This window comes from Prionailurus viverrinus, chromosome E1 (assembly GCF_022837055.1).
Source record: "Prionailurus viverrinus isolate Anna chromosome E1, UM_Priviv_1.0, whole genome shotgun sequence".
Lineage (NCBI taxonomy): Eukaryota > Metazoa > Chordata > Mammalia > Carnivora > Felidae > Prionailurus > Prionailurus viverrinus.
In genome coordinates this window covers 51,428,778-51,446,178 of record NC_062574.1, presented here as the reverse complement: position 1 = coordinate 51,446,178, position 17,401 = coordinate 51,428,778, and the positions used below count along the sequence as shown (strand labels likewise).

At 59.5% G+C, this 17,401-nt stretch overlaps 1 protein-coding gene across 5 annotated transcripts in view; it reads right to left on the bottom strand.

The window, feature by feature from the left end:
• The window catches only part of RPTOR (regulatory associated protein of MTOR complex 1), a 335,785-nt gene that overhangs the window by 13,865 nt on the left and 304,519 nt on the right, over positions 1–17,401 (bottom strand). For all 5 annotated transcript variants that reach the window (XM_047834016.1, XM_047834017.1, XM_047834018.1 and 2 more), the window contains 4 exons: positions 8,822–8,927; positions 6,329–6,443; positions 4,697–4,821; positions 2,298–2,402 (listed from right to left, as the gene is read on the bottom strand). In XM_047834016.1, the coding sequence (XP_047689972.1) occupies positions 2,298–2,402; positions 4,697–4,821; positions 6,329–6,443; positions 8,822–8,927 (451 nt within the window). The remainder of the gene's footprint in view (positions 1–2,297; positions 2,403–4,696; positions 4,822–6,328; positions 6,444–8,821; positions 8,928–17,401) is intronic.

Here is a 17,401-nt window from a genome sequence, read left to right as displayed (position 1 = left end):
GAGTCCCTGCCTTCGGGGTCAGGGGGCCCAGGAGGTGACACCATGAGGCCTCAGATCCGAGGGAGATCCTCTCAATGGCTTTCCTTAAGATTTGGTCCCAGAGCCTTATGCAGCTACCTGACTCGACCCATGACCTCTGAGTGCTCGCTGGCTGGTGTTCTTTTGTTCGGGAGAGGATGCGTGGACAGGACGGATAAGCCCTAGCCCTAGCCCTCTGCTGGCCCCAAAGAGCGCCAGGGGCCAGACAACAAATGCCACCACGCGGACGGACCACAGGGGCCAGGCGCCCGCCCCCAGCCAGGGGGGTCACAGGCAAGAGTGAAGGCACTCACCTTTCTGCTTTGGCAGTCAAGATAGACTGGGGCCTTTCGGGCCAGACCTTCCAGGAGGCGAGGACGATGGGTTTGGAGTGAGGGTTAGTTGGCCAGCCAGAGCAGTCAACAGAGCCAAACCATCCAAAAGGTTTGGAAGAACACTCAAGTAAAAAGAAGCAGGAAGGGTGACAGGTGGGAGTGGCCAAGGCCAAGCGTGCCACGGTCCGGAGAAAAAGGGCTGACCTCAACCAAAACGTGACCTGACAAGTGGGAAAACACAATTGCCAGGGTTTTTGGCCCCCAAAAAAGTCTCTCTCGAGGTGGAGAATCGGAAGGAGCTGAGGCACACCGTGAAGCCGGACCGCACGTGCTATGGGAACCTCCAAGTGCCCGAGTGCTTGTAAACGCCGCCGTGACGTCCACCGTGGCCGGGCCAGGAGGGCTCCCGGTGTGGGGAAGGTGCTGTCGGTAGGGCAGGGATGGGGCCGTGGGGAGCACGGAAGGGAGAGCCCGTCCCCGACTCTACGCCAGAACATGTGCACACGTGTGTGCGTGTGTGCACGCGTGAGCCAGAGGTGCCGTGAAGCTGACAGCGTGCTGACCCTGCGCGTATCTCACAAGACTTTCCATCCTTAGTCACAGACTGCGGAACCAGACGGTGACCTGGCCGCGGGATTCCAGCTGCGGACAGCTGCGTGAGGGACTTCCCGGCCAGCAGCTCTCCAGGCACCTGGTCACACCAAGTCTCCTGGGCCTGTGGGCAAGGGCCCCTCCTGTGCCCCACGTGCACGCGTGCTCAGAGGACGGGCCTCGCCCACCCGCTCTGGGGCGGACGGACACGGCGGGCCGGCACACCTCCTCCTGAACAGACAGCTTGCAGGGCCAGCGGGAGAACCACACGGGGTGGGCACACAGCTTTGAGAGCCGGGGAGAGGGGTTCGGGCCCCTGCCTGGACGGCCCCTGCAGGCCACAGCCAGAACTCTGAAGGGCCCTGCCTGGCGCTGCTGGGGGTGCCCCGGGTGCGCAAGAGTGGCTCTTGGCGTCCTCTTTCCTTCTCTCCCTTCTCTCCCTGGGGTCTCTGCCCCGGGAGCTCCCTGGTGGCTGGGGGTGGGAGACAAGCTTTTGCTCTAATCCGGGAACACTGAGGCAGAAGCGAGAGGCCCGGTGACACACAAGTGGCCGTGTTGGGCCTTGGCGGTGGTGGGGGGTGGGGGGTGATACGGATGACTGTTTTATTCCTCAGATAATTAAAACTCAGCGACGTTTTAAAGCAGTCCACAAGGAGACGTCCGCCCTGGAGCTGGCGCCGGGCGGCCCCTCCCTCACGACGTCACCTCCCTGGGAAGCAACTCCCCAGGATGGGCGCTCTCACAGAGGGGAGAGGAGCCACACAGATGACCGGCCGTGAAGAGAACGGCCACATGACAACCGGACACAGACGGGGCCACGTGGGAGCGGGCACAGTCGCAGCCAGGCCGGACCGGGAGCACAGGGCAGGGGACTAAGCTGCTTTCACTGTCAGCTGAGCAGAGAGACCGTGGCCCCTGCGGCTTGGCGTCTCTGGAACCCAGCCGTGCCAGACGGTCCACGTGCCACGGCAGCACGGTGAGCCCCCGAAGGACCGGTGTGCGACGGCAGCTGTGTCCCCCCACCCGGGCGAGCGTCCGCGGCCTCCGCCGTCCGGACAGACGTGCCCGCGTGCCACGGCGCTCACCCCCCGAAGGGAGCTCGCCTGGGCACGGGGCGCGGCCCCCAGGCCTTTCCCGCAGCGCCGGCTGCCAGCCCAGGACGAGGGTGCAGGCAGGTGCGCCCACAGCCAGGGAGCCCTTCGGGGGGCCGCGTCTCCTGACCTGCAAGTGCTCCAGGGCAGCCGGGGGAGAGCGGCGGCTCACAGTTGAGGCGGCCGGTGGGGAGCTACCGCCAGGGGGAGGCGGGCGGGCGGGCGGGCAGTGAGGGGCCACGCCGCTCCCGGGAGCACCCACCTCTGGTGGTGGGCAGCATGTCCGAGAGCCCCTGCCAAGCGGTCACCATCTCTGGGTTCTTCTCCAAATCCGCAAAGTTCTTCCAGACTCTGATGGCGCCGTCATCTTGGGGAGAGAAGGGGGGGAGGTGAAAACGCAGGCCTGGCTTCCGGCACGCGGGAGGGAGCCCCCCCCGGGTGGCAGGAGACCACGCGGTCCCCTCGAGGTGGCCTGACGCAGGAGAAGCTGGCCTATCGCGCGTCGCCATTCTCAGACTCCCGTCTGGGCGCAGGGGGACCTGCCACTACTTTCGACTCTGGCCCCAGGTGGCTCCCTTCCTCGCAGTGACTCACCGCACCACGAAGTCAGACCTCCGGCCGAGCCCCCAGCTTGTGACCCCATGGGCTCCCTGCGTCAGGAGGCGGGCTGGCCGCCCCTCCCTGCCCTGGACACTCAGCACAGGGTTCTGTGAGCCTGAGTGGTGTAAGCGTGAGGCTCCACCCGTGTCCCTACGCCCCACGCGGGCCGCGCTCTCCGGACTCACCGGCCCCTCACGCGTCGCCTCAGAGGTGGCTCCCGCCTGGAGGATGACCGCACGGGATGCCCGCTGACCCGTCCCCGCCCGCACCCACCCGTCGGCTCGTCCCGGCCCCGGTCTCCTTGACAGTGAACTTACCCTGCTCTGGAACCCAAGCCCTCGTGCTGCTTCTCTGCTGGAACCCCCTACTCCTGGGGACCCTCCCCGGCGCCCGCCGTGCTGGGGATCACTCCCTCCTCCTCCTCCGCGGTGCTGAGAGGTGCTCAGTACGCCCCGTCCTGCAGCTTCCGCACCACCGCCCCGCCCTTGTCCACCCCTTCACCCTGATGCCTGCGGCCGAGGGAACGGCTCTGGATGGTGGCTCAACTTTGTCTGGTCCTGAGGTGGCACTGCCTGGGGAGAGGCCGCCAGCGGGACCCTTCCCCGTGGGTACATCATTCACAGTGGGGCCCAGGAACCCTCTGAAGGGAAGGGGGTTCCCAGTGCAGTCAGCTCAGCTACGTTGATGGCTCAGAAGCTCAGGCCCAACACAGGCCGGGCCAGAATGGGGACATGCCCAGGATAGCACAGGACAGGGCAGGCCCAAGCTCAGAGCAGAGAGGGACAAGACAAGAGTAGGCCCAGGACAGGACAGGGACAGGCCCAGGACAGGGATAGGACAGGATAGGACGGGGACAGACCCAGGACAGGACAGGCCCGGGACAGGATGGGAACAGACCCAGGACAGGACGGGGATAGGCCCAGGACAGGGATAGGACAGAATAGGACGGGGACAGACCCAGGACAGGACGGGGACAGGATAGGATGGGAACAGACCCAGGACAGGACGGGGACAGGATAGGATGGGAACAGACCCAGGACAGGATGGGGACAGACCCAGGACAGGATGGGGACAGACCCAGGACAGAACGGGGATAGGGCCAGGACAGAGATAGGACAGAATAGGACGGGGACAGACCCAGGACAGGACAGGCCTGGGACAGGATGGGGACAGGCCCAGGACAGGACGGGGACAGACCCAGGACAGGATGGAGATAGGCCCAGGACAGAGAAAGACCAAGGATAGGACAGGACAGGACGGGGACAGATCTAGGGCAGGACAGGATGGGACAGGCCCAGGACAGGGACAGGATGGGGACAGGCCCAGGACAGATAAAGGCCAAGGACAGGACAGGACAGGACGGGACAGGCCCAGGACAGGGACGGGATGGGGATAGGCCCAGGACAGATAAAGACCAAGGACAGGACAGGACAGGACGGGACAGGCCCAGGACAGGGACGGGATGGGGACAGGCCCAGGACAGGGAAAGACCTAGGTCAGGACTGGGGTAAGGTGAGAAATAAGCCTGCATGTCGACCTTGGCCCCCTCTCGTGTGCCCCTTCTCCCTGCCCACCTGTCCCATCCTGGTCTGTCACCCCTGAAGAAGCACAGTTAGACCAACAGTGACTCTCATTACCCAGAGACAGCGGAGTCCTGTCTTTAAACCGCTAAAGCAGACGCCTGTGGCCCAGGGTGGCGTCCTGGGAAGCCTGTTCCAGAGCGATGTGAAGTGACCCATTTCAGACCCCTCCACCTCAACTCCGAGGGCATCACGGGGGCCAGGGGGCCGGAGGCAGACAGCGCCTTTCCCGGTCAAGGGAGGTCCTGCCCAGAGCAGGAGACGGTCCCGGGACACCCCCAGCACTGGTCACCCTGCTTCCCCTGTTTGTGGGCGAAGCCCGTTCCCTCCAAAACCTCCCACGTCCTCGGTGACGGTGGCTGTTCCTGTGAGCAGTGCCCCCTTGGCAGAAGAACGATCAGGATCAAAAAAGGCCGTGTATGAATATGTGCTGGGGTCTCCACGCTGGGTGTGGGTACCCGGCCCCACAAAGCCCACTCACCTGTGGCCGTGAGCAGCAGCGAGCAGTCCTGGCCATTCAGGTACTCCATGGCGGTGACCCTGGTATACCGAGGGTTTCCGTTGTGGAAGTAATCCAGCTTCTCCCCTTTCTCCCAGTCCCAAAAACTGCGGGGAAGGAGAGAGGAAGAAGGTTAGTCGTCAGGGAGACGCAAACAAAATGCACAGGGCGATCGCCCCCCACCTGCCAGGGTGGCCACGACCAAAGCCACGAGAGCCTCAAGCTCTGGCAGGGTGTGGACAAGCAGCCCTAGCGCACGGCTGCCGGGGGCTGGCTCGGGGTGGGCATGGGGGCGCCCCGGGGCCTGGGGTCCCTCTGCTGGCCGTCCACCGAGAGGTCTGCCCACCCCTGTTCACGACCGCCAATGGGGGAAAGAAGCCGTGACAATGGGATGGACACAAGTCGACACAGAGGACTTGGCCGTGTGCCCGTAGACACAGAACATCGGAACAACAGTGCCTATTGCTGTTAGAGCCTTAATTATTAGGAGCACACGACTGTCTACAGAGTCTTTAACATTCTGCTTCTACTTTACAGGAACTCTTAAAAACATAAACGTACGGGTGGCTCGCAGTCATTTAGAATCTGAGGTCAAATTCAGCTCCTTTGGTGTCAGATATAAGCTGTTCCAGGACAGGCATCGAAAGGTACCTGTCTCCCTTGTTATTTACTTTGTCGCTTCCTTTCATAACAAAATTAAACCCAACAAACCATCAAGGTGGACTTAATCTTACGGTTTTGTCCTCCTCCAAGCTGTGTTGAAAGTAAACATATTTTTAAGAAATGAAAAAGAGAACCTGCCCTTAAGGACATATTGAAAAAAAAAAAAAACCCAAAACTCGGGAAATGACCTGAGCGTCCCTTGCTGGATGGGGGATAAAGCTGGCTCAGCCACACACCGGGTATTGCCCGGCCTGGACAAGGAGGGACGCTCTGACACCTGTCATAGTGTGGACAGCCCCAGGGCACAGGGCTCAGTGGAAGGACCAGACCCGGGACAGGTGAGGTCCCCGGGGTCTCAAATCCAGAGACAGACAGCGGGACGGTGGGCGCCGGGGGGAGTGGGAGGGGGAGTTAGAGTCTAACGGGGGCGGAGTTTCAGATTTTCGAGACGGAAAGAGTTCTGGAGGCGGACGGCGGCAGTGGCCGCGCTGTGTGAACGCGCTTGGTGGCCCTGAACTGGGCACTTAAACCCGGTTAGGATGCTGAACTGTGCTGTGTGTATTTTACCACAATAAAGAAAAGGGGAAAAACAGAGGGAACAACACCCTGACCTCGCCCCCCACGAAGTGCATACGTTCTCTGCGACTCAAGTGCAGCACTCAGAGTAAATCGGGGCTGGCGTCTTGCGATCACGCGTCTCCACAGGCGGTACCGAGAGCGAACCCCTTGTGCGTCCCCGTCACGCTGTGGCTCTGAGGAGCCCACGTGTGCCCTGGTGCCGGCACGAGAGGCTCCCGCCAGCCCGCGCGCCTCTCTCTCCCCCCGTGTTCTCGAGCCTCGCCGCCCACAGCACCCCAGAGGGCTCGCGGCTCCCGCGCCGGGAACACGGCACCGTCACCGGGGGGCTGGCCGTTACCGGCTGAGACACACGACCGCCTGTGCCCTGCGTACCAGATGCTGTCTTTATCAGCCACGGCCACACACGGCGTAAAGGGGTGGAACTTGACCACGGAGGGGACACCGGGGTTCCTGTTCAGGAATATCTGGTCGTCCAGTCTTGCGATACCTGCCCAAAGAGACACACAGCGATGGGCCTCGACGTGCAGAACCCGGGGGTCGTGGCGCCTCCTGTCTGGGGACCTGGGGAGGCACAAGGGACACACAGGGCAAGCAGGGGTCGGACGAGGGCCTGGCTCCCTGACCGCAGGGTCCCCCCAGCACGAGTTTGCAGTCGGTGCCCGTCAGTTCCTGCGTGCAAGGACGCCGTGCTCAGAGATGTGCAAGTTGGTGGTTTTCGAAGAAAGCAGGAAGGCCACCGTTTGTAACTCCGTTCCAGGTCGAAGCATCGGGCACACGGGCCACGGTCTTGGTGGCCTCTCAGGGGGGTGGTCCCTACGGAACGACCCGGTTGAGGGACAGATCACCACAGACGACAGGGAGGTGAGCAAGGATGTCTGCACCGGGCCCCCAGAACCAGAACCAGGAAAGAAGCCGTCAGGAAGGGGCTTTGAAGGAGTCTCCGGAAAACAGTAAAAAGAGGCTAAAAGGACAAGAGGTCAGGACAGGGTTAGGTGGGATTTTGGTGACTAATACGAGGCCAACTCAGCGCAGCCAGGGACGTGGGGTCCCTGCAGCGTCGTCGGGCACCGGCCTGGCCCCTGGGAAACCCGGGGGGGCCATTAGTGCCGGCTTCACCCTGCCCCCCGTCTCTCCCCCCCGCCCCCCCCGCCCCCCCCCCCCCCGTTATAGCGGCAAACACGGAAAACCAGCCGGTGACAAGGACGGGGCGAAGGGACACACACCCGAAGGTCCCAGGGGCTCTGTCTGTGGCAGCAGTGTTACCCGCAGGGGCCCCGACCGCGGGTGGCCGGGAGACACCGGGAACACCGACTCCCGGGTCAGGGTGCATTGTGCGTTTGTGACGACACCGGTCCTGCCGGCCGAGGTCACCGGGGGAGGCCGGGCACAGGCGTCGGGGGAACCACCTCATTAAGCTGCAGGCACCCCCCTCTCTCAGGGGGGCACAGCCGCCTCTCAGAAGGGGCACTTTCCACTGGCGGCGGCCTCTGTGCGGGCACGCGAGTGGGGTCGCCCGTGTCCCTGTCTCTGGTGGCCGGGTCCACCGCACGGACCTCTCAGGGGCTGATGTGCCTGGCGACTGCGTCCGGGAGCCCCCCTCAGCTGTGTCTAACAAGGAGGCCTCCTCTTCCGAACAAAGACCGGGAGACCCCGACCCGGGTTACAAAGACAGTCTTTTGTGTTCGTCAGGAAAGCCCAGCTCTTTCTCCAGAGTCCCTGGCCCTGTGTGTGGCTTCCCCATCGGGGCCAGTCTGCCTTCCGATGCCTAACTGCGGGGGGCAGACGCGGGGTCCAGGGAGTCCACTGTCCTGTAGAACGGGGCCCCTGCAGGACCGCAGACCTTCGAGAAAACAGCCTCCGATGCTGTAATTCCCAGAGTGCCGACGCGCTGGTGGCTGTTCTGTCCTCGGGAAGAAAGCCGTGGGGCGTGGGCCGGCCTGGCTGCACACGTCCGAGTGGTGACTGCCGGGCCAGCAGACGCCGAGGCCTGAACACCAGGCTGCTTTACATCCAGCCACCGCCAGCCCCTCACGGAGGCAGCCTTATGAGGCGACTATGCCCCCAAGGCGTTTTATGGAGAGCACTGCACACCGAGGCGGCCGCACGCCACAGTGGCTTCTGGAGCGGCTGCGTGTGCTCAGGGACACGGAGTGGGCCGGCCTCGGGAGGCCCAGCCAAGCGTGTCTGCGGGGACAGCCTGTCTCGTGGGCCCCACCCCCGGCTGTAAAGAGTGACTCTTGGCAACCACCACCATTTTACAGGACAGAAAGGCAAGGTGGGATCAGTCTGTCAACAGAAGGGCTGACAGCCCGCGACGTCCCGCTCTGTGCGGAGCCTGGGCAGCTGGTCGGCCTGGCCGGCCCAGTGACTGGGGCCACGCTGGCTTCGCAGTAGAAGATGGAGGTGCACCCCAGCTCTCTGTGCCCCCGAAGCCGCGGGGCTGGGAGAGCGGGAGGGAGGGGGTGGGGTGGGGGAGGGGAGGGAGGCTGCCCGTCCGGCACCGGTGAGGCTGGGGGCCCGCAAACGGGGCCTCTCTCAGCAAGTCTGGTAAAAGGGTCAGTAAAGTGGGACTCAGATACAGCGCCGGTTGACAGTGGGATTATTCCGGGACAGGAGGGGCCAGCTGGGCACAAGCAGCGCCTCGCGTGTGGCCTGTGCCCCAGACACAGCTCGGGGCTCCTTCTGCCCTGGGAGTGGCAGGGCGCACAAGGCTCGCTCGCGCGAGAGGCCGGCGGGGGCTTCTCTTGGGAGAGAGTGGCCGAGCGCTCTGGGGGCTCCTGGGGGCCAGCCCGGAGGAGGGCCTGCACCCCGCCAGCCCCGCCACGGGCCCTCGGAGGCGCCCCCCTCGGGAGGCGGGCGGCTTACCCTTCTGGATGAGCTGCCGCGCCTGCTGCCTGACGTGGGTGTTGCGGAGAAATCGCCACTCGCGTTCCTTGCGGATCTGACTCTCCAGGTCGTGTTCCTCCGGGATCTTGAACGATAATAACACCAAGTGAGGTTCGCGAGTAAGTCACGGGCATCCTGTTTGCGCCTCATGGACCCCGTGTGGCTCACAGACGGGAGGTTCGCGGCCACCCCGTGGCCAGCACGCCTTCCAGCTGCCTCTGCTCACCTCCCGGGTCTCGGCACATCTCGGCGACTTTCACGGTACCTCACGCTTTTCATCACTGGTACGTTTGTTACGGTGATCTGTGGTCGGCACTGATGCCTCTGACGGCCCAGGTGACGGTCAGCATGTTTTAGTAGTGAGGTATTGTCTTAAATGTTTTTATCTGTTTATTTATTAGCATCATTTTTAATGTGTTTTTATTTTTGAGAGCATGCGGGCGCGCATGAGCAGGGGAGGGGCAGACAGAGGGAGACAGAGGATCAGAAGTGGGCTGTGAGCTGTCAGCACAGAGCCTGATATGGGGCTCGAGCTCACCAATTGTGAGATCATGACCTGAACCGAAGTCAGATGTTCAACTGAGCCACCCAGGCGCTGGTTTTTATTTATTTTTGAGAGAAAGAGACAGATAGAGAGAGAGAGAGAGAGAGAGAGAGAGCAAGTGAGCACGCATGTGAGTAGGGAAGGGGCAGAGAGAGAGGAAGAGAGAGAATCCCAGTGAGGCTCTGAGCCGTCAGTACAAAGCCTGATGTGGGGCTCGAACTCGCGAACCGCGAGATCATGAACCGAGTTCACTGAGCCACTCGGGCATCCCTGAAGTATTTTTGAATTCAGGTCTCTACGCGGTTTCCTCAGACACGGTGCTCTCGCACGCCCGGCGGACTGCAGCGTAGGGCAGTGACTTACGCGCTCTGGGGAACCAAAACGTGCGTGGACTCACTTTACTGTGGCTCTGGACCCAAACCTGCAGTGTCTCCGAGGTCATGACCAGAAAGAAAGGACCCTGTTCCCGAACGAGGAAACTGGGTTCTGCAGCCTGGCCAGGGCGCCCCGGCCCAGCTGGCTGGCACGAGAGGGTGGCAGACAGGAGTGCCTGGCCTCTGCCCGGAGGGGGAGCTGCCCGCTCCGCAGGCCGCTGGGTCTAGAGGATGAGAGGGCCCCCTGGGGAGGGCAGGGAGCGGCACAGACTCAGGGGACGCCTCAACCCCTGAGGCCATGTGCCATCCTGCTCCTAGGAGCCCCTGACATGGGGCAGCGGGGCAGCCTCTGCCAAAGCAGGCAGAGCTTCAGGGACAAGGAGTTGGCAGGATCCGGCCTGAGCCGAGGGGGCCGGGGGCCGGAGGCCGACGCCGCACACACTGAAAAGGCAAAATCAGAAAGAGGTGGGCCGTGCCCAGGGACTTCTGCCTTATCCCTCCTCTTGTGCCAGAGAACTGGGGCGTCGCACTTGACCAGAAAGGGGCTTATGACAGCAACAGAGGGGCCCTGGTGGGGGGGGGGGGCGGCTGTGCGGCCTGAGCTGACTGAGCACAGGGTGAAGCATCAGGAAACGGCCGGACTGTGGACCCGGTCAGCTTCAAACGGCTCCCAAGAACCCCGTACCCTCCCCACCGAGCCACGGTGTCAGAGACTGAGCTCAGTTCCCCCGAAATACGTGCGTGCCCCACAAACCGCCCTGTTCTCTGTTCCTCGGGCAGGGGTCCTTCCTGCTTCGTGGCCCGTGTGTGCGCAGTCGTGTGCCGGTGCACGGACGGTTGTGTAAAACCAGCGTCCGCAAGAGGCCCGCCCCCCGCCAAGAGGAAGCCGGGATTTAAGGTGGCTTTTTAATAAACGTGGATTTCCTTAATCCTCGCGTGTCATCAAGTAAACTGGATTGGCCCTGGGTCCCTGCTTGAACACCCAGGGTCGTCGAGTGCCAAAATACAGAAGAGATTAATCACACAAGAGAAAACCCTACCTGGTCTCGGCTGAGCCGAGAAGCCGGGCCTACCTTAAGCTGCCCGTGGTTGGTGCGGTAACACCACACGGTACCAGACAGCCCACGCTCGGATGTAAAGATCGTTTTCTCTGCTGGGAAAAGCACGGGGCGGGGAGCAGGGACGGTGGCCGCAGGCGCGTTCTTAGGCGCCAGCATGGCTAAGAAACAGCACGCGTCTACACGGACAAGAGCCCAGACCACGGCACGTTTCACGTGTCCACGCTGGATGCTCCGTGTTCTGATCACAGAACAGAAACACCCACCCGCCCTCCCCGGCCTCACTGCTGGAGCCCGCGGGTCCCTGCTGCGAGCTGTTTCCTTGCTCTGCCCCTTCTTTTTTTCTGCAGAATCGCAACCCCACACCGAACAAGACAGCAACAGCCACAACAGACATCCACACGTGGAGGCGACAAGAAGAAATGGTGTCAGCTGCCTCCACAGAACGTTTGTTTAGTGGTTTGGAAATAACCCGGGGGGTAGACGGGGTAGATCACGGGTTGGTGACAGTTGGTTTCACTTTGTGACAACCCAGAGCTTGTTCCAAAAGACACGGCAAGTGGTCAGTAACGCCAACCAGGAAAACACTGAAAGCGTGGGCGGGGTGAGGATATCGCCCTTTGATGGAATCCGGTTTCCGTGGGAACACATCACAGGAAGAGGGAGAGGCGCTCCGAGCAGGAGGGCAGGACGGGCACTGGGTTCCTGGACGCACGTGCCCCAGGGCCCAGGTGCCCCCTTGCGCAGGCAGGGACCGGGCCCAGGGACGGACCTGGGGCTCCAAAGGACACAAGACGGCGGCTGCAAGGACAGGAAGGAAGGCGCGTGGACGTGCGGGGCCCCTGGCAGGCCCGTCGATGGAGGTGCCCCTCCCCCCCCAGGTGTGCTCATCCAAGGAGACGGTCAGAGCTGGGCCACACACGGCTCTGCGAACGCCGCTGGCATCCACCTGGGGACGGTCTGCCCAGAGCCACCAGGACGAGCCAGCGGGACGGAGAACCACAGGTGCGGGGCGGGTGCGGGGCAATGCTGTGCGACTGCGGCCGTGACCCCTCGGTCCCAGCACCCATTCCCGCCCTTCAGCCTCCCGGAGACGCGGGGGCTGGGGCCTCAGGCCTGGCCTGTCCCCGGGGCAACCAAGGGCGAGGGTCAGAGGGTCCCCCAAAGGCAAAAGGGGAGACGGCCCTTGGGGAAGGCTCGTTAACTCCGCGCCAAGTGCTCAGACCCCGAGCTCCGTTTCCACCCAGAAATGAGGCCTGTTCTGACGACACAACAGAGTCGGGGCCTGTTTTCACCTCGACACTCGCTGTGACTTTTCCTGTTGTGTGAGAAGCCACCCCTCCCCCCTTCCCCCGCCACAAACGAGGACGTCACTCTGGCGGAGAGAGGTGGCGGATGCCGGCGGCAGGTGCGCTAGTGACGGCTGCTCCTGACCTGGCCGGGCCGGCTCTGTGCTCACGCCCTGTGGCCCTGACGGGAGAAGCTCTGAGGGGAGGGGAGGGGAGGGGAGGGGAGGGGAGGGTGTCCTGCGTGCACGGAGGCCCAGACACGGGCACCTTCGCCCCGCGACCACGGGTCCTGCGAAGCATCAGGTTGATGGAGGCGGGGTCCCCCTCCAGGACGCTCCCCCTCTCGGGGGCTTGGTCACAAGCCCACCGCCTGGTGGGGAACGGACCTGGCCCTGCCCCGTGCCCCCGTGCGGTCGGCCTCCCCCGGCCCCAGGCCCGGCCCCACCCACTTCCTGCGTGTCTGGCTTCCCTCGCTGAGCGAGCCGCACCTGACTCCTCGTGTCGTGTGTATATCGGTTTATCGGGGCGACTTTTCTCAGGGGACCGGTATTCGTCCCAGCACTGTTTCTCCACCGGGTGAAACGTCTGGGTTCCGTCCGGTTTCCGGCGATCGTGAATAAAGCCGCCGTAAACGTGCACATGTAGCTTTTGTCACTTCTCCTGGGGAACGTCCAGCAGGGTTGCCGGGATGCGTGGTAAGTATAGGCTCAGTCGCGAAGGAAACGGCCACACGTTTCCAGGGCGCCTGGCACCGCGAGGGGCGAGGGTCTGGGCTGCTCTGCTTCCTCTGCCAGTGCTCGGGACTGAGCGATCTAAAATGTCGGCCGTCGTACGGAAGCGAGCTGCTGCCTCCTGCGGCGGCTCGCGGCCCCGGCGACCCCCGCCTCCCTGTGTCACACCTTCTCAGGGCTCCTTTGCTGTGTGCACGCCTTTTCGGTAAAGGGTCTGTGCAAACCTTTTGCCCGTTAGTTTTAATGGTGTTGCGTCCTTCCATGTGGGATTTTGGGAGTTCTTTATGTACGTGGGATAAAAGGCTTTTATTAGGAGTTTTATGATATTTTTCTCCAGTCTGTGGCTTGTGTTGTCATGTCAACGGTGATACGCAAAAAGCAGTCAACATGAAACTCCATATACCATTTTTCTTCTGGGTTTCGTGACTTCTCAAAGAACCATCGTCCAACAGGCCAGAAGGGGCTTCTAGAAGTTTCGTGGCTGCGGGATTCACAGTAGGGCAAGAAGAGGCTCCTTGAGTTAGTTTCTGAATAAGGTGTGGGGCATGGAGTGACGTTCGTCTCGTGGGCAAATGGATGTCCAGCCACTGTGGTTCCGCTTGCTGGAAAGACCATCCTCCGTCCACTGAAATGAGCCGTCCTGCAGCTTTGTGGGAAATCGGTGGCATGCACCGTGGCTCCGCCTCTGGACCCCGTTCGGCCCCACTGGTCCCCCACCGCCCCCCCCCCCCCCCCGCCGCCATTCCCCTCCCGCCCTCAGGGGGACTCTTGAAATCAGTGTGAGTCCTCCAACTTCGCCTTCTGCCTACATTTCTTCGGTTAAGTTTCTTTGCGTCGCCCCATAAATTTTAGAATCGGCTTGCTGATTAAAACAAAACCTGTTGGGATGTTGAATGAGATGGCATCGGCCCATATGCCAGGTTAGGGACACCTGACACCTGGCCCAGAAGCACACCTTCAGTGGGTTAGGCCTTCTAAAATTTCTTTCATCGTGTTTTGTATTTTTCAGCATTTGAGTCTTGCTTGTATTAAAAAAATATATAGCTAATTTAATTACAGCTCATGTTTTGGGGGTTAAGCGGCTTAATTCCAATTTCCAGTGGTTAGTATAGAAATACAATCAGTTTTTGTGTAACGTTGGGTATTCAGCGACCTTATCTCACGTGTTCTGGCAACATCATGCAGGTTGTTTAGGATTTTCTACGCACACAATGATTCCGTGTGAGCAGTTTTATTTCACTTTCCACCTTTGCTTGCCTTTCTGGACACCTAGGGCCTCTGGGAGGTTGTTGAAAAGGAGCCGGGAGATCAGACACCCTTACCTTGGTCCTGGTTTTAGAGACAAGACATCCAGTCTCTCCCTGGTGAGAAAGGGAGCCGTGGGTTTTGTAGGTGCCCTGCATGAGGGTGAGGAAGTTTACTTCTGGTCCTGGTTTGTGGAGAGTTTTATGACGATTATTTGCTGAATTCTGTCAAATCCTTTTTCTGCAACTATTGGGATGAACAGGTAGCTTTTCTTGAGTCGACTGATACATTCAATTGCATTCAATTTCATGATTAATTAAAACTGTGGATTCGACTTTGCATTCTTGAGATGTAATCCACTCGGTCAGTTGCCCAGTTGGTGTGTTGCCCCTTTTAAGGTTTGCCAAGTTGGATTTGTTAATATTACGTTGAAGGTTTTGAGGCCATGTTCATGGAGGACACTGGTTTCTGGTTTTTTATTCTTGTGAAGTCTTTGGTTTTGGGATCAGAGTGATGCCGCCTTCCTAAAACGAACTGGGAAGTGTTCACTCCTTTTGTTTCCTGTAACAGACTGCGGAGGACTGGTATTATTCTGGTAGAATTTTCCAGTGAAACTCTGCTGGTTCTGGAGCTATCTTCTCTTTGTTGGACAGTTTTAGCTTCAAACTCATTTCCCTGAACAGATGTGGGACTATCTGGGTTCTCTACTTCGTATGGGGTGAGTTTTGGTAGTTCGTGTCTTTCAAAGAATGTGTGCATTTCCTCCAAGTTGTTGGGTCTGTGGGTGTAAAGTCTTGATGTCGGAGGTACCTCCGGACTCTCTCATTCAAAACCGGTCTGCACGTCTCTCCTTAAGTCGGTGCCACGCTGTCTCCATCCCTGCAATCACGCAGCAAGGTTTGCGATCGGGGAGCACGAGTTGTTTTTTTTGTTTGCCCTGGACAGCATCTTTAGTTTGCCCTGGACAGCCCTGGACCCAGAATAGGTCTCTTGCATTTCCATCTGAATTTTAGTCTCGGCTTGTCAGTTTCACACACAAAAAAGGCAACTGGGATTCTCACCGGCATCACGTGGACTCTGGGTCTCTCTGGGGCCCTGCCGTATTAAGTCCTGTGACCCGTGAACACAGGATATCTTCCCGTTTACGCAGGCCTTCGTTAATCTTTCAACACTGTTTAGTTTAAAGAATGTTTTAGAGAGAACACAGCTGACAATCCACGATCCCTCGGCCCCCGACGGTTTACAATTCAGCAGTGATTTACAAGGCACGAGGGCGCCGGCACCAGGCCAGCACGTCAGAAGACGGGCAGAAGGGCGGCGAGCGGGGGCACGCAGTCCTCCCGGCGTGGCCACGTGGAAACGTGGAGTGCTGGTTGAGCCTCCCTGCTGCCCACACACTTCCATCACAAAGCCAACGCTCCTCCCATCCTCGTGTTCCTGGAGGGGAATCAACACGTCTGTTTGTTTTCCAGCTGAACGTTCCACAAAGAGCCAAGGCATACGTTTTAGGAATGGGACACAGTACGGCACCGCCTGACCTCCTGACGTAGTTAAATCTCACAGCAAACTAAACTGTGGGCAATAATCTGACGGTGTGACCGAGTCTGGTTCTTGGGCTATGTCAGCCTGGAGGTTTATGTACAAGAAAGGAAAAAGCAGAAGCCATTTTTGTGGAACATTTGGAGACACGCGAACACGTCCAACGTTTATAACTGCGTAAGTGAAAAAGCAGGAAACAAAGCTGTGCCCGTGGCGTGAGCGCAGTGGCAGTGCGTGTGGGGTGGGCGGGGAGAGAATCCTGGGTGGTTTCACTTTTATTTTACCTTTTCATTTTCTGAGTTAAAACAATAGCTTAGTGCACTTCAAACAACAGCTCCGTTGACGTGCAGGTTTAACGCAGTGCAGAGCGCGTTCTGTGACCAGCCCAGAGACGCTTGCACCCCATCCTCATCCTGCGTGTGGGTCAGTGCCGCACCCGTGCCCTCCGCCCCGAGTAAACCTTCTCTTAGCTCTAGCCAACGTTCACTGTGCACGTGATGCCTTAAAACAATCTGATTGATTCTTTCCAGGATCTTTTTGTAAATAAACACTACAGTTTAATCTGTTCTAAGTTACCATGCTGATAATTGGGTTTTCTACAAAGTCCACACAATCTACAAGTGCACACTGGAGGAAGGACAGTCCCTCTCCCCGACTTCAACCCCACCCTCTAGGAGTGACACTAGTGACGGCATGAACAGCCTGACACGTAACCTGCGGGCTCCCCCCCCCCCCCCGCCCGCGTGCACACCTGGACAGCACGGCACTTGTGCAAGCACGTGGGACCATGGGATTATGTGGCCTGTGCCATCAAGGATATCCACACGTGTCCTCGGGCAGACGGGGCTCACTCCCTGTGGGGGCCGCGAAGGGCTCTATTGGGTGGACGTGTCATTAACTCACACTCCCCCTAATTAAGAATACGTTTTTGGCTTTCAACTTTACGTGTTCAGAAATAACGTTAACGGGCAGCTCTGGACACGTATCATCACAAATGCACACGTAGAGCAGGGGTTTTAGGGTCTATTTCTCAGAGTGGGATCGTCGGTTTCTAGGGTGTAGCCCCTTCCCATTTTGATAAGCTATTGCCGAACTGCTCTAGACCAAGCCCGCATTTCACCACCAACAGTGGCTCAGACTTCCTTCTTCCCCGTGCTCTGGAAAGCCTACTTCCGGGAAAATCACTCTCAACTTTGTGAACCAGAAAGAAAAAACCGTATTACTTTTGTAACTAGAACAGATTTCGATATATCTTTTGTTTTTTTTAAGCACCTGACGGACTGTTTTTAACATTCTTTCTGAAGCAGATGTGAACTCTGTAAACCAGCAGGGGCAAGAGAGGGGGCTGAGAGAGCTCCGGAATACAGTTCTCTTTGGCCACACAGACCTGTAAAAAGCAAGACTGTAAATCGACAAAAAGCCAGCAAATCTGTCCTCACAGCCACGTTGTGGGGAAGCAGGTCCCCCGGGCACGGGCTGCACTGTGGTCGTGCACCGTGATCCTGGGGTCAGTTCACTTATCCGGTGAGCATCTCAGTTTCTTATCCTGACCTTTGAGGAGGGTTAGGGCTCTGACCTTTCTGGGGTATGATCCCAGCTTTGAGCTATTCTTAGTTTATGTGTGAAGCAGGCGAATAAAAAAAGTTCCTAACACGTTTTATTGCACACGCGTCATTAGATGACGAATTAAATGAATAAAAGAACGCCTTCGTGAATAGAAGCTGGAGAAAGGAGGAAAACAATTGTTAAAAAATTACAACGAGATAAAACACATTCTCT